The 15,860-nt window shown below is 37.2% G+C and overlaps 1 protein-coding gene across 1 annotated transcript in view; it reads left to right on the forward strand.

The window, feature by feature from the left end:
• Positions 1-257: 257 nt before the first annotated feature.
• HMCN1 (hemicentin 1) overlaps positions 258-15,860 on the forward strand; it is a 523,850-nt gene continuing 508,247 nt past the window's right edge. Inside the window, exon 1 of the mRNA XM_036757836.1 lies at positions 258-549. Coding sequence (XP_036613731.1) covers positions 258-549 — 292 coding nt within the window. The remainder of the gene's footprint in view (positions 550-15,860) is intronic.

The raw sequence follows: 15,860 nt of genomic DNA on the forward strand, positions 1-15,860 counted from the left end.
TAGCGGGAGAGAGTCAGGAACTACCTTCAAACAAAAACTGCAGCATCTTTGCCCTTGCCAACTCCCAGCAGAGATTGAGGTTTTGGGGCTTACACAAATTTGATCCTTAGCTCCAAACTATTGCACCGTCCCGTCGTCCCCCCCACCCCGCCCCGGTTCAAAGAGATTTAAAAGATCTAATGAATTACTCTGAGAGGAAGTCTTCTGCTGGTTATTGAGGAGGACTAAGCACATTGCTTAGGCACTCGGAAAAAAAAATGATTTCCTGGGAAATCGTCCCCGGCTGGGGAGTGGGAGTCCACACCATCCTCTTGTTGGCTCTACTTTCTTCTTCCCTAGCTCAAGATAGCAGCCCAGAGAAGGAGCCTGGTGGCGCTGAGGAGATCCCGGAGGGGGCATCCACCTTGGCTTTTGTTTTCGATGTCACCGGCTCCATGTACGATGATTTAGTTCAAGTTATTGAAGGAGCCTCCAAAATCTTGGAGACATCTTTGAAAAGACCCAAGAGACCACTCTTTAACTTTGCTTTGGTGCCTTTCCATGATCCAGGTAAGGAAAAGAAAACTAAAACAAAAGTGATTTTTCTGTGATTTATTATACTCTCGGGACCATTCTTCCTTCTAAGTGTTTCAAACGTGCAACATGTTCCAGCAATATTTTAAAGAGTCTTCTGAGTTAGTGCAAAACAGACAAGGAATTGTTCTCTAGTCTAAGACTGTTCCTTACTCATCTTCTAGGAACTAAGCATATGGCTTATGGGGGAGGGAGAGGGGGGAAAGAACCTGTATCATGCCCTCCTCAACTCTGGCAACATGAACTTGCCACAGGTACTTTAAGGCAACTGTGTTTCAAGGTTAATGGCATTTAAATACATTTTTAGACCTCTGTGTTTAATTATGTAGTCAGTCGCTGACAAAGGCATCCAGTTGCTTTGCTGTTAGTCAGTATCCAGGTTGAGGGCATGAATACTCTCCTATAAAGGACGGGGGGGGGGGGGGCGGGGAAGATGGTGTGTGGAACAAGAAAAACTTTCAATTAATATTGGCATGTGAAATTAGTGAACAGGAAATAGATGAAATATTTAAGTCTGTATCTCCTCCTCTAGGCCAGCGCCACACACACAGTAGGGGCTTAATAAATGTTTGTTGCCTTAAGCTGAATCTATTCACATTGTATTCATTTACCATTAATTATCTCTGCTTGTGGGTGTAGACAAAATGCCTGTCTTTTTTACCATTCTTGTAGAGGTGTGTGTGTAATATGGTATGTCTGTACTTTAAAAGTACTTGAACAAAAATATATTTATATTTGCCCTCCAGCCACAAATTTCATGGGCTTCATTGTAATATGATTCTATTTTCTTTTCAGTTTCTCTCTTAAGAAGTGGCACCTCTCTGTGAGGCTCATGGGATCTTTTATTATCCATGCTGAAGACAGCCTTCCTTTTAGAGCCTTGTCTACCTGAGTTTCATTAACACAAATTACCACTAATTTTAAGAAATAAAATACTGGTTCTTTAGAATCTTTCTCTCCTGCAGTCCCACATTTTTCTTGCTTTGCTTTTTTTTTTCTTCTCTCTGTTCCTGAGGTAGAATCTTAAACACAGGACCCTAGAAATCTAAATTTTGTACTTGTTTCTTTTATAAATGAGTATAAATTGATGTGATTTGTTAAAAGTAGCTTGCTTCTTAGTTATTTTAAATGAGTTATCATTTTTAATACAGTGTGCAAGGAGAGATTTATGTGGAAAGAGAATTTTCTGAAATTTTCATTGCAATACTAAAAACACTAATTTGCCTCATCTAACTCTCTATGAAGGTTCTTATGAAACAGTGGAGAGGGCATTGAACTTCGAGTCAGGAATGCCTAAGTTCAAATTCTTCCTCAGATAGTTATTAGTTCTATGACCCTGAACAAGTGACTTAACCTCTCCATGCCTCTGTTTCCTTGTCTGTGAAATGAGAGAGTCAGAACTGATGGTCTCTAAGGTCCCTTTTAGCTCTAAATCTGTGATCCTGTGACATCATTTAGAGGTTTCTATATTCAGAGAATTGATATAGATTTAGATCTGGAAGGGTCTTCGAGGTCACTAGTCCAATTCTCTTATTTTACACATAAAGAAAGTGGGGCCCAGAGAGTTTAAATGATTTGCCCAAATCGTTTTAGAGGTAGGACCAGGATTTGAACCCAGGCCTTTTGATTCCAAATCTAGTCATCTTTTTTTCTACAATGTCCAAATCATTGTGACATTCACCCTTACTTAAGTCAATTTCTTAATCAGATTATCTTGTTGCTCCGTCATGTACAACTCTTCATAACTCCATTGGAGGTTTTTTTGGCAAAGATACTGGAGTGGTTTGCTATTTCCTTCTCCAGCTTATTTTACAGATGAGGAAACTGAGGCAAGCAGGGTTAAGTGACTTGCACATCCACAAAGCAAGGATGACACAGCTATTTAGTATCTGAGGCCCAGTGTTCCTTCTACTGAAGTATCTACTTGCTCCCTGTACTACCTCAGTTTCATTCCAGTAAGACCTCTCCCTTATGCTTTAGACTACTCTGATCTATTAGATGCCATGATCCTAAATCTGAGGTGTTAATTTTGACAAGGTGCAAGGATTTCATTATTTTTAATATCTCTTTAACATAGAAGAGCTTGATTTTTCTTTGAAACTAAAGAACTTCCATAAATAAATTTTTAAGAAAGACTTTATTTAAACTTTGTGACTTAACATTGTTGAATGCAATGTACAAAGACCATCTTATAGCCATATATGGAAGTTGATCTGTTCTGATCATTTGAAATAATCTTCAAAATGACTGGAACAGAAGCTTTATGATGAGTATGTTCCAGTTGTTACCAAATAGGAGAGGTTAATTATTGGTTAAACTAACATGATGTTCTTAGAATTAAGCAATTATATGGTCAACAGATACCCAAAAGAAAAATCTATCCTAAGTGATATAGAATTAATAAGTGAAAAACACATGGAATAATTAGTTAGACTTTACACTTATAACTTCATAGATTTGGAATCCTAGACTTTAAAGAGAGAACTTCTTTCATATTACAGATGAGGAAACTGAGGCCCAGAAAGGTTGCATAAAAGTCACACGGAAGAATGGGTAGAAGAGCTGGAATTTTTAAGCCTAGGTCCTCTAACTGCAATTAATTATATTGGTGAAATGCCAAACTGACTTCATCTAAGTGATCTCTCTTGTGAGAGCTCAGTTGTCAATAGTTTCTGTCATTATTTTAAAAGAATAAAATAGGAGCATATCCTCCTCTGAACTAAGGCTATATAAGAAATATTTTAAAGTAAAGGGGAAGGAGAAGAAATAAAACCCTCACTGTTGAAAACTTTAATTTTTTCTATTACTTCACTTGAATCTGATTGTATGTTCATTAAATTATATTGTTTGAGGATTCCTAAATTTTTTTAGCCTTTCATCAATCCTCATCTTTTCTTGACCTCTTTGTAATTTATGGCCCCTCCTCTTGAATGGTCTTTCTTCCCTTAGCTCTTTGGACATTGCTTTCTTCGTGATCTTCTGCCCAATCATTCCTTCTCAGTATCCTTGGCTGGATTATCATCCATGTCCATCCCCCTTAAGGGAAGATGTTCTTAAGGTTTCTCTACTTTGCCTTCTTCGCCTTCTTCTCTTTCTATACTCTCTCTCTCTGGAATCTCATTAACTCACATCAGTTCATTTATCATCTCCATACACATGATTCCAAAGTCTTTATATTGTCGGGTCTCATAAAACCAGTTCTCTGATAGACATCTCCATCTGAATGCCCTTTTAGTACTTCAAATTCAGTATGTCCAAAATGGGAATTGTTTTCCCCTAAACCCACTTCCTTTCCAAACTTCCTTATTTAGGTTGAAGCTACTACCATCCTTCTCTTCACTCAGCTCACAACCTCGGTCACCTTTGACTCTTCACTCTCCCTTACCACCATCTTTCGTTATGTACTAAGTCAGTTGTCAAGTCTTGTAATCTCTAACTCCACAGAATTTCTCATATCTGTCCCCTTTGCTCGCCTTAAAACAGTACCACTCTCGTTCTGGCTCTCATCATCTCTTGTCTAAATTATTCCAATAGCCTATTAATTGGTCTTCCTATTTCTAGTCTCTTCCTTCTCCAATCCACCAATCCACAGAGCTGCCAAAATAATCTTCCTAAAGTATGAGTGTCATTCTGTTACTCAAGGATATTGAATACTTCCCCATTGCTCATAGGGAAAAATCCAAATTTCTTAGCTTGACATTTAAAATCCTTAACAATTTACTCTTTCTGACTTACTTTATATCACTCTTTTTCACACATTCTCCTTTTCAGCCAAACTTCCTTCTTACTGATCAAATGAGATAAACACTTAGCACAGTGTTTTAGCACATAGTAAGCTCTTAAGAAATGCTTGTTCCTCTCCCTTCCTTTGCTGTTTCCCAGAATCCAGCATTCCATTTTCTGCCGTCCTGTCCCAGAGCTAGAATTGGTCTTTGCTCACCTTAGTTTCTTTCCAGTCTCAGATCAGAGGTCAACTCCTAAACCTCTCCTGATCCTTTTTGCATTCTATTCCTTCTTAAATTAACTTATGCTTGCCTACCTATGTAAACGTGTTCTCTCTCCATTAGAATAGAAATGTACATGAGACTGGTTTTTTTCATTTTTTTTTATCCCTAGCACCCAGCTCTGGGCTTTGCAAGTTATAGAAGCTTACTAAATTCTTATTGAACAAACTAATAAATATATGAAACCTTTTCTCTAATGTCCATCTTGTCATCAATATTAATGTCTTCACTGGTTGTTTATAGTATAATGAGTTGTACTGCTACATTTCACAGCTGCTCACAAATGTCCCTGTGACAGGTGGTCTTTGTTGTCCTTAATTGGGACACCGATGACAAAATCATGTTAGGGAGAATAGGAAATATATTTGTTCAGTTCTTTAAACTTGTCAAACTTGGGATTTGGGGTACAATTTAAAAAAAACTTTTTTCCTGCAAGTGGCTGCTGTTTTACTAGTCTTTGGAGTATAGTAAGAGAAGAAGGTGAAACACAAGGACATTGTAGAAGAGGAAGAGGGGAGTGAGGTATAAATATACCATTCAGAGCACAAAGTATGTGCACATGTGGGGCTTACCTGGGAAATGAGGCAGTGTCAGAAGTATTAAAAAGGGGAGGGGGAAAAGTCCCAACATCCTTTTGATGTTGACCAAACTAATGATGATATTAATGCTTTCACCTTGAACTTGTTTGTGAAGAGAATTACCTAAAATCTTCCTTCCCCAATCTCCATTGCTCCTACAGTGTCCACTTTTAATGCTAGGCTCCTGCTGATTAACTAGATCACATTTACATTCCTCCTATAAGAGAGATGTAGGAGAAGGTAGGAGAGAGGGAGAGAAGTGAAACATTTTATCTTGGTTGATTTGCCTGGTCTGGAAAATAGCCCACACATAAAACTCTCTTCTTTCTGCAGTCTGCCATTTTGGGGAGAAATAGATAAGCTCTTATTCCATCCAAATAGCATGAAATGCTGTTTCATCTAATAGTAGCACTGTTACTACTGTTTTCATCCATAGAAGTATCTATGTGGGTGATATGATCATAGAATCATAGATTGAGATCTAGAAGGGACCTTAGAAGCCTTTGATTTCAGCTCCATCATGTTACATATTTATATTTAGTTGAGATAAAAAACACATACCTTTACTTTTGGCTTTTTGAAGCAGTAGTTAGACAACTCTTACTGCTATCATGTCTGTCAAAATGGGTTGGCCATAAAGACTCCAGTGCCACAGTACCACGTTTACCAGAAGAGCATTCTTACCAAAGGTGGTTAATTTTGCCATTTTCATTCACCTCATAGTATTTTAGTACAGCAAGATTCACCCTTTTTCTCTTATGATTGTTCTTTTGGAGAGTTTTGTTAGACTTCTTGCTTTTCTTGTTATCACCTCTGAAGCCTTAGCACGAGATGAAGGGTAGACGTCTTCTGAATAATGTGGTTAGACAAAGAGCATCCATCTTCTGGGTGCTTGTTGGCAAAAATAATTCTTTGTTAATTGGGGGAAGTACCTGTTTTATCTTCTGTCTTAGCTGTGACATTTTCAATATCATTTGAAATTTTGACCTCAGAGGTAATGGTCTTCCCTGTCCAAGTCTTCTTGAAAATCTGTACCATGACACTGGCTTCCCCTACTCGTGGCAGCTCTAAAAGCAATCCCATCGTTTTACAGAAGAGGAAACTAGGCACGTAAAGATTAAATTACTTGCCCAGGGTCATCCAGGTTCTTGGACTCCAACAAATTCAATGTGATGGATAAATCTGATCAAGTAAACTAATTAATGTTATACAAAAAGTAGAAAGAATGTTGAATTTGGAGTTGAGATCTGTATTTGGGGCTCTCTTCTGACATTAGCTGGCTGGTTAACTTTGGAAAGCCACTTAATATTTCTGGTCCTTATGCTGTGTCTTCTGTAGAAGGAAAGAATAAGATTACATTATCCTTAAGCTGCTTTTTAGCCCAAATGTTCTTTTGTCTACCTTGAGAACATATTGAAGGGAAAGTCACTGGGATAGCGTGGTGAAGATTATAGATTTGTTAGGCAGACTAGTTTATTTGTGTGTGTGTGTGTGTGTGTGTGTGTCTGTCTGTCTGTCTGTCTGTCTGTATTATGACAAGGTGCTTAAATGCTCAGTTTCTTAATATGGCAAGGCTTGAATTATGTTTGAAAAATCTTTCATTGATTTATATATTTATACATATTTGTATGCTATTAAAGTCACTGAAAGAACAGTTTTCTGAGTGGCTACAATGTCGAAATGCCTGAGAGTATTGTTAATGAAATAGTCGAATTATTTAAAAAGAAAATATTATATAATCAGGAATTTTAAGTAGAACTTTGTAAGATATTTCTTCTCAAATTGAAATATTTTTGATATCTAAGAAATGTGGGAGGCAGAGGTGTTAGAGAGATGGAATCAAAGTTCCTTTTCCTCCTGAGCTCAACTCCCTGGCAAAAGAATTTTGATTAGGAGGTTGTCTGCATCTACATTAGAACCAACAGGAAGAAATGGACCAAAATAGGAGATATTTCAGTGGAACGGACTTTTTGATGTTACTTTATATAATACGTGGGTTTTTGAAAAGTTTTATGTAAGTCAAATGTTTTTTAAGTTGAACTTGTAAAGAGGGGCTCAGTATTTAAATGAATCCTGTAGTGAGCCATGTAAAATGAAGAATTCTTTTTTTAAAAAAAATCTCAAGTTTATCTTGTTTTCAGTTTGGATTTCTCTCCTTCCTAATGCCTCATCTTCCACCCATTGAGAAGGCAAGGAAAACAGAACTTATTACAAATATGTATTTTCAAGGAAAACAAATTCCTGCATTAGTCATGCCCAAAGGTAGAGTCCTTTTGCAAAGTGATAGCAGCCCCTTTATTTGCTTCCTTGTGAATTTGAATTTTGTGTAGTTTGTTTTCTTGTATTATTTCTTGCATTATGGTGTTCAGGGTTTTGGGGCTATTTTTGGATGTGTGTTCTTCTGGGAGACAAATACTTAAATTCTATCTACACATTTTGTCTTAAAGATCATTGTTTTCCCTGTATGGAAATCATCTTTTCTTTTAATATTATTGCTTTTTGCTTCTCTTCTTCCAGATTGTCCTTCACTGTTGTGTATTTGCATGCTATTGTTCCTTTTATTTGCTACCATGGATCCAGAATTTTCTCTTCTGACAATTATTTCTGCTATTCTACTTTCAAAATTTTTATTTCTCTTTTAAAATACTCAGGAATGTCTGCTGTGATTCCTGGCCCTCTTGGGAATCAACAAGGTCCTCTGCCTCATCATGTGTTGATTCATTTTCCTTTGTCTTACAATGTTTATTTATAGATGCTTAAACTCTTTTACCTGACATGGAGGCCATTTCCCTTCTCTTTTTAAATATCTTTCCTGTTGGTTTATTTGCTTACGTTCAAGACCTTTGAGGTTTTATCCCTCTGGATATCTTTGGTAATTTCAGTCTTTTTTTCTTTATTTTCCCTTACTGCTCACTTTCTAACTCTTTCTCAAAGCTTTGTTGGTACCTTCTCTGGGACCTAGATCTCAAAGCTATCTCAGTTTCCTGCCATGCTGGACAGTTCACAATCTCACAGACATGTCTTGCTCCAATTCCCTCTGTTGCTCAATTCTCTGGATGAGCTTTGTTGAGACATAGTACAATGCTGGGCTGCTTCTTGCTTTTGCAGCTTGGGCACATTTATACAGTTTGCATTTCAGAGGCACTTGGAGGGAAAGGGGAGCAGTGTAGCATTCTGTTGCAAGCTGGTGGGTCAGGTTGTATACCCCTGCTGCCCACAGCGTAGCGGGTGATGGAGGAGGGAATACCGACTGGTTGCATTAGGGATTACTGAGTGGTACATTAATTCAGTGGGTTTTTTACCTTGTTTGGGGTCTTGGTGTCCTAGACTTTGGAGAAAGCTGAAACTGCTTTATCTCTTTCTCATAAATCCTATATTGGTCAGGTGGTGAGGATTGGAGAAAATGTCTAATCTTCCATCTTGTTGGTCATGTGACCCAGAAGTTTCCAGAAGTTTGGTTTGATTAAAGTATAGTTCATCTGAAACAAGAAGCTCTGCTGACTCTAGGCTGATATACAGACCCTTCTGTTTGGCATTTAAAACCTTTCAGATTCCAGCTCCAGTGTCTTTTTCCAGGCTTATCACCTATTACTCCCCTTTACAGATTCTACATTCCAGCCAAACTGGTTTATTGCTCCTGACCGTACATGACACATCTCCAATCTCTGAGCCTTTTCACAGGCTTCCCTCCTTTCTCAAACATGCCTTTTAGAATCTCTAGTTTTCTTTAGGGCTCTAATTAAATTCTGGCTCCTCCATGAGACATTTTCTGAAGCTCCCCTCTCCTTTGTTCATGCTCTTTCCCCCTAACATATTACTTTGTATTTAATAATTTGTGTACATGTTTTTTCCCCATGATAGAATATAAGCTCTCTGAACACAAGGGCTGTTTCTGATTTTATTTTCTTTGACTCTATAGTGTCTAACACTGTTTGTTGCATAGTGGGTAATGAAAAAATGCTTGCTCAATAAATGAATGACTAAATTTATTAAAACTTAATTGAAAACCAATTAATCAGTTTCTGGGTCTGCTACTAGCTAGTAACTAGGAACTGACTTAGTACTGCTGAGAGAGTGAGAAACTAAGTAGTTACTGCATAACCTTTTATGTCTCTCCTGCCTGTTGGAAAGGTCTGAGATTAGCATCATAGGGTCAAGGAAAAAAAAACATCAAAAGGCATAACTTCTAAGTTCTATGCAAATTGCAAATAGACATCAAAGGTAGTGGTTGCAAGTTTTCTATGGAATTCTGTACAGTTTGCTTCTAGTTCCCACCACTTATATTTGTTCTTATCAGGCTTGATTCTCACCAGAGTTTTCCCTACAGAGACCCCAGGAGAACAAAATGAGAAGAAATTGGTTTATATTGCAACAGGAATGAGTTTGGTTAGATTTCCTAACTCAAAAATATGTAAATGTATATGGATCCCGTGCTTAATTTGAAATTAAGAAGATCTTGATTTAGATCCTGCCTTTGATACCCTAAAAGGAGGGACAACTCCTACCTTTGGTACAGTAGGATTTCAGGGCCATCAACATCTTCACACTGCTCCTGCTACAAATTTGGTCTTACCTCTCTGTCAGATGCAGCTTCATTGTTTACTGTTGGATAATCTTTAGCTATGTTATCTGCCACCTCTAACTTGTAACTCAACTGAAATACTCGGTGGCTTAATAGATGAAGTAGAGCACTGTACAAACCACATCGACATCTTCAAGGAGGAAGAAGTATCGGGAAATCTCTTTCTAGAAGGTTCAGTGCCTAGAAACTCTTGAACTTAGGGACCTTAAATGTGGAGTTTCCACCAGCCCACTCCCAAAATCGGTCACGTCTTGGAAATTTCCTTTGTCTGCTCGAAAGCTTGATCTCAGAATCATTATACGTAGGGAATTCAGAATCTACCTTCATGTATATACAAGGCTAGGATTCAAGATCTTTGAATTTCCCCCACAGACTGCCTTCAATCTCACATCTTCTGTGGCCATGTACTTCTGCTGCAAGTTGCTATTGAGAGAAATCTTCCTGGCCCTTTGCCACACTCTGAGCAAAGAGCTCAATACTCTTTCCAGAGATGACTCCTCAGATGTGATTTTCCTCCCTCATTGTTGACTCTTAGAATAAGGCCAGCTTGCATTTTAAGGGCCAGAAGGAACATGGCTTTTCCTCATCTAATCAATGAGTTGTTTTCATCTATTGAAAAACAACTTTTTAATGTTATCAAGTTGATTATATTATATTATTAGCATATTTAGGAAATTTTACATTATCTAGTTGTTTATGAAACTCCAGAGTTTGATTAGAAACTGCCCTAATTTACCATCTTTATAATTAAAACTGTGATTGGCATAATTTGCAAAAGTACAACCTTTCTCATCCATTATGTTTTTTCCTTTTCTAGCTTCATTGATTGATTTCAGATATTCTTATATTTTATATATTAATTAAAATTGAATATATGTATGATATATAGGCAGGTTAAGGTGACTTGCTCATGAGCTGACATAAAGTAGTACAGCTGGGTGTTCGCTGGAAAAGTATAATAGGAAGTATTTAATTCAGTCCTAAGCAATCTGAGATTTAATACCTTTTTTTTTTGGATGGGGCCATTTACTGTTGAGAAATTTTACTCTTTGCTGGCACATGGGAAGATGAATTAATTTTTTTGTGGTGCTATTGAAGTTCTAGCCAAAAAATTAAATTTTTTTTATCTGTAACAATTTCATTAATAAATTATGATTTTCTTCATAAAAAAGCTTTTTGGTTTTCTATCTCTCTCTCTTTCTCTCTCTCGACTCACAGAGAATTTTGCTGACATTTCGAAACTTCTCAAATTCTAGAACTGCTGAGTATACTGGGATTATATGTAGATTCAAAGACACTTTGTCTAAGCACACTCCTGGGTTTATTTTTTGGAAGTTCAAACACACTAATTGAAGCAATTTTCCCATTAGCACCAAAGCATTGGGGATTTTCCTTTAAGTAGTTTCCTGGAGCAGGTGGGAGGAATTCCTTGAAGTTCATAGATACAGAAGATGCAGTGGATGCCATTGCTTTAGGGCAACCTATCGTTAGTCTTGCCAAGACTTGTTGGTAGATGTTGGTTAAAGGGGATAGATTGGGAGTGGGGAGATAGAGTATAGTAAAAATACAGTAAGGTGGACCCTGTTCATGAATAATTCATTGGGAGGCCATAGAAATCAGTGTTAGCAAAGAAGGATTGAGCTATCTAGAATAAATATTGGGGTTTGGGAGTTAAATTGAGCTTTTCTGTATTTAAATTTGGTTCTTTATAAATATTTGAAAGTTCTTCAGCAGAGGACCCCAAGATACCTTCTGCTGCCTCTTCCAGTTCTCTAGAGGGTTCTGTTTTTTCTCTTTCCAGGAAAATTTATTCCCAATCTCCCCTTAATCAATCTATCACCATCCTTCCTCCAAACTTTCCCCCTCCAGTTGAATTCTTTTCTGAATCACCACCTCCTCCAGGCTGTCTTCTCTGACTAACTGGAAAAGTTATGATGCTTCTCATAAACATGAAGATTTCCCAACTTTCTTTACTAACAACCCTACTATATGCGTTTTGTTTTGCTTATCTATAATAAATTGAGCTTATTTATTATTTGTTTTATTGATGCCCTGTTATTGTTCAGGCATGTCCACCTCTTTGTGACCCCATTTGGGGTTTTCTTGGCAAAGATACTGGAGTGGTTTGCCATTTCTTTCTCCAGATGATGATGGATAGATGAGGAAATGGAGGCAAGATGGATCAAGTGACTTGCCCAGGGTCACACAGCTAGTAAATGTCTGGGCAAGATTTGAACTCAGGGAGATGAGTCTTTTTGACTTCAGGCCCCACACTCTCTCCACTGCAATGTCTTACCATTGATGCCCTGAGAATTCTTATCTACAAATTGGAGTTGGAACAAGTGATTTCTAAGGTATTGTGAAGTCCTAATATTTGCCAATGACTTTTGGATCATTACTGTTGCTCTCAGATTAAAAAATTCTAGGCATTGTCTTTATAAAGTAAAAGTCTCCATACAAATGAAAAGTGAACAACCATATTTTCTCTTTTGTAGGTTAGAAATTGGGGTGATTTCAATCCTGACAAAAGAAATTCCTTTTGTTCATAAGAAGGAGACAGAGAAAATGAAGTGTATTCTCCTTTATAGCTCAGAGTTTATAAAATGTTGTTATGCCCTGTGGAATTGAAAAACAATAAATTAAAACAAAACTCATTATCATTATAGATGATATTATGGGTACTTGTATAGTCCAACACAAAATGGCATGGACTAACAGATAGCATGATGGAAGGGGAAGGAGGATGACCTCAGTTCAAATGCTGCCTTTGAGACTTGCTAGATATGTGACAGTGAGCAAATTACACATCTTCTCTGATCCACAGGCAACACTCAAAGACTATATAAGTTATAGATGAGTCTGTCTTATTCTTGGACAAATTCAATGGAATAAAAACTCTTGGAGATAAAATTTCATGCATACAGGGTAACAAAACTTTTGAATGGGACTATGGCAAATATTTGAAATTAAAAAAAGAAAATAACAAATCTGAAAGAGGGAAAGAAACATACATGGCATGTAGACCAGATCAAAAGATGTTATTTATAGACATCATCAAACAAAGTAAGTTCCACAGTGGTTTACTGGGCCCTAATATGATTATAACCTCAAATCAGAGAGCATCAAAGAGTATCCCTAATTCCTATAGCTGGACCTGACCACAGATACAAATCACCCTTGAATCACAGTTTGGGTCTTATGATCTCTTCCCTCTGATCTATTAAGAACACGTTTTCCTGATTCCTCTTCCTTGCTCAGGTTGATCACTGAATCTACAATGCTATAATACTACCACTGCCTGTCAAAATCAATATAGTCGTCTTCTTCCAGCCAAGTACTTGTCAAAGATGGAAATGAGGCAAGTCTGGCATGACTTGTTCTTCATGGAGCCAAAGTGGTTCTTTGTGATAACTTTTTACTCTTCTTCTGTTCCCTCTTCCTTTATAAAAATCAGGTCTACATTTGCTTTTCCCTAGTCTTATGATATCTCTTCCATTTTCCACAACTTTTCAGATATCACTAACAATAGCCTGCAGTCCTACCCACCAGTTCTTTCAATATGTGGAGATATAATTATTCTGTACCAGGTGACTTGAATTCATCAAGGGTAGCTAGGTAATCTCTTACTACATCTTTGCTTATCTTGGACATCAGTTCCCTATTAACTAGTTTTGTTCTATTTTTTTCCAATCCAATGGTTATTCTTCTTAGAGACAACAAAGGAAAAATAAAATTAAATGGTTTGCTCTGTTAGTCATCATCATTCTACCCAGCCCAAGGTGTGGTCTTTTTTTCTGCTTTAATACTCTTCTTTCCCCAAATAATGTCTTTTTTCTAAATTCTACACACAAAGCTCCATCATGTGTGTCATTTCACTGCAGCATTACAATATCACTATCAATTATTTCACTCTCTGCTAATCTTCACTTGGTGCTCTTCTTCATGGTCCCCTCATCTGGTTTCTTCATAATATGAAAATCTATCCTACCATCACCCCCTACACCTTCTGAGTACCTTTCCAGTACCATATTCTAGTCATTGGTTCCGTCTCGCCCAGAAGGTCAATTTTGCTTCCTCTTTTAGAATAGCTAATTCACCCTTCTTTCTGACTCCTTCCTGAAGCCTCCCTTCCATAAAGTCTATATGATGTCTCTAACCAGACGTTATATTGCCACACTATGACCTCTGTTATTTACTTATGTTTAATTTTGTACAATAATTGTGTCTTTATTTGTAATTTATTTTTGTATTTCACTCAGAACCTAACACATTGGCTTTCATGAAATAAAGGGCAAGTGAGTGTCTGTTGAATGAATGAATTAAAAAGTGAGTGAATGAATGAAAGAGTAAGCTAGGAAGAGCAAAATACTATTTACACACTACAAGTCTAATGTGTGGCATTGTTACAGTGTTCTTAGAACTGTTGTAAAGCTTATATTAGAGGGTGTATGGGGAATGTGATTTTTATGATATTTGTATTTTTTTTTACTTAATGTCTACCTGGTATTCACTGCATGAAAATGGCTTTCTTATTTTTGCAAAAGTATTCAGAATTATACTTTTACTGACTAATTCAGGAATGAGTTTAAATGACTGAGATTTTATTGAATATAGCAATTTCTTCATCTGCAGAGAATGTTTTTGTGTGTTGGATGATATCTCATTAACGACAATCTAAATGCTGGTTTGGTTATTGCTCTCAAATCAAATGAGCCATACAAGAAATCCCATTCTTTTATAATCATTAATTAGCATTAGAAATCATCCTCATTTCTTTGCTAGGAACATGGTTAGGGGAGTGTTGATAATAATATTAACTTGTGTCATAGAGGCCCTTCTTCCTCATCCAGGACTATCCATGCCCACTTCACCTTGATGGCCTTTTGGGACAATGAACTTAAGCAATGATAATGATAATCAATGGTACAGTCAGTCTGGAAATCAAAATATCACTAATAATAACAATAATGATATTTATGGAGTACTTTTAAGGTGTGCAGAACACCTTACAAATATTATCTCATTCGATACTCACAATAGCCTTGGGAGGTAGGTACAAATATCCTCCATTTTATTGATGAGGATGCTCCACAGAGGTTAAGGGACTTGCCCGGTGTCATACAGCCAAGAAGAGTCTGAGGCAGGATTTGAACTCATGTCTTCTTGATTCTAGATCCATCTCTGTAGCCACTGTACCACCTAATTTATAGCCATACAGCTGCTTATAACAGAAATATCCTTATTCCAATCTTGTGAAGTTGTGGTAAAATGTTGTTTAATCATTTCAGTTGAGTCCAATTCTTTGTGACCCCATTTGGGATTTTCTTGGCAAAGATACCAGAGTGGTTTGCCATTTCCTTCTCCAATTTATTTTACAGATGAGGAAACTGAGGCAAACAGGGTTAAGTGACTTGCCCGTGGTCATACAGGTATTAAGTGTCTGTGGCCAAATTTGAACTCTCAAAGATGAGTCTTCCTGATTCTAGGGCCAAATGTGGTAAAATGGATGGAGCCTAAATTAACTTACTCCATAATACAAACTATCAATCAGGTCTCAAGCCTAAGAAACACTCATAGGCACCATATTATAGGAAGGACATTAATAACTTGGAATACATCTAGAGGAAAGTGATGGAATTCAACATCACATGATAGAAGAGTCAGTTAAATGATCTGGGAATGTTTGACCTCAAGAAAAGATGTAGGCAAGACATGATTGTTGTCTTCAAGTGTTTAAAGGGCTATCTTGTGGAAGAGGGATTAGACTTTATTTACTTGAGCCAAGATAGCTGAGAAATAGGACCAATGAGTAAACATTGCATGGTTGGATTTCATCTCCATGTAAGAGAATAAAAGTTCCCCCAAAGTAGTATAGTGAGCTGCCTTATGTGGTAGTGAGTTTCCCATCACTGAAAGTTTTGTATCTGGGGCTAGATCCCCTCTTTTGGGAGAATTCATTTCAGGTATGGATTGAACTCAGATTACTTCTGAGGTCCTATCTGATGGCTAGTCTATGAAATGACATTAATCCATCAACAAGCATTTATTGAACTAGATAGATAGAAAAGTTCTCTTCTCCAGCCTTAAGAGACCTGGTTTTGAAGGCTGGCTAGGCTGCTACTA

This window comes from Trichosurus vulpecula, chromosome 4 (assembly GCF_011100635.1).
Source record: "Trichosurus vulpecula isolate mTriVul1 chromosome 4, mTriVul1.pri, whole genome shotgun sequence".
NCBI classification, from domain to species: Eukaryota; Metazoa; Chordata; class Mammalia; order Diprotodontia; family Phalangeridae; genus Trichosurus; species Trichosurus vulpecula.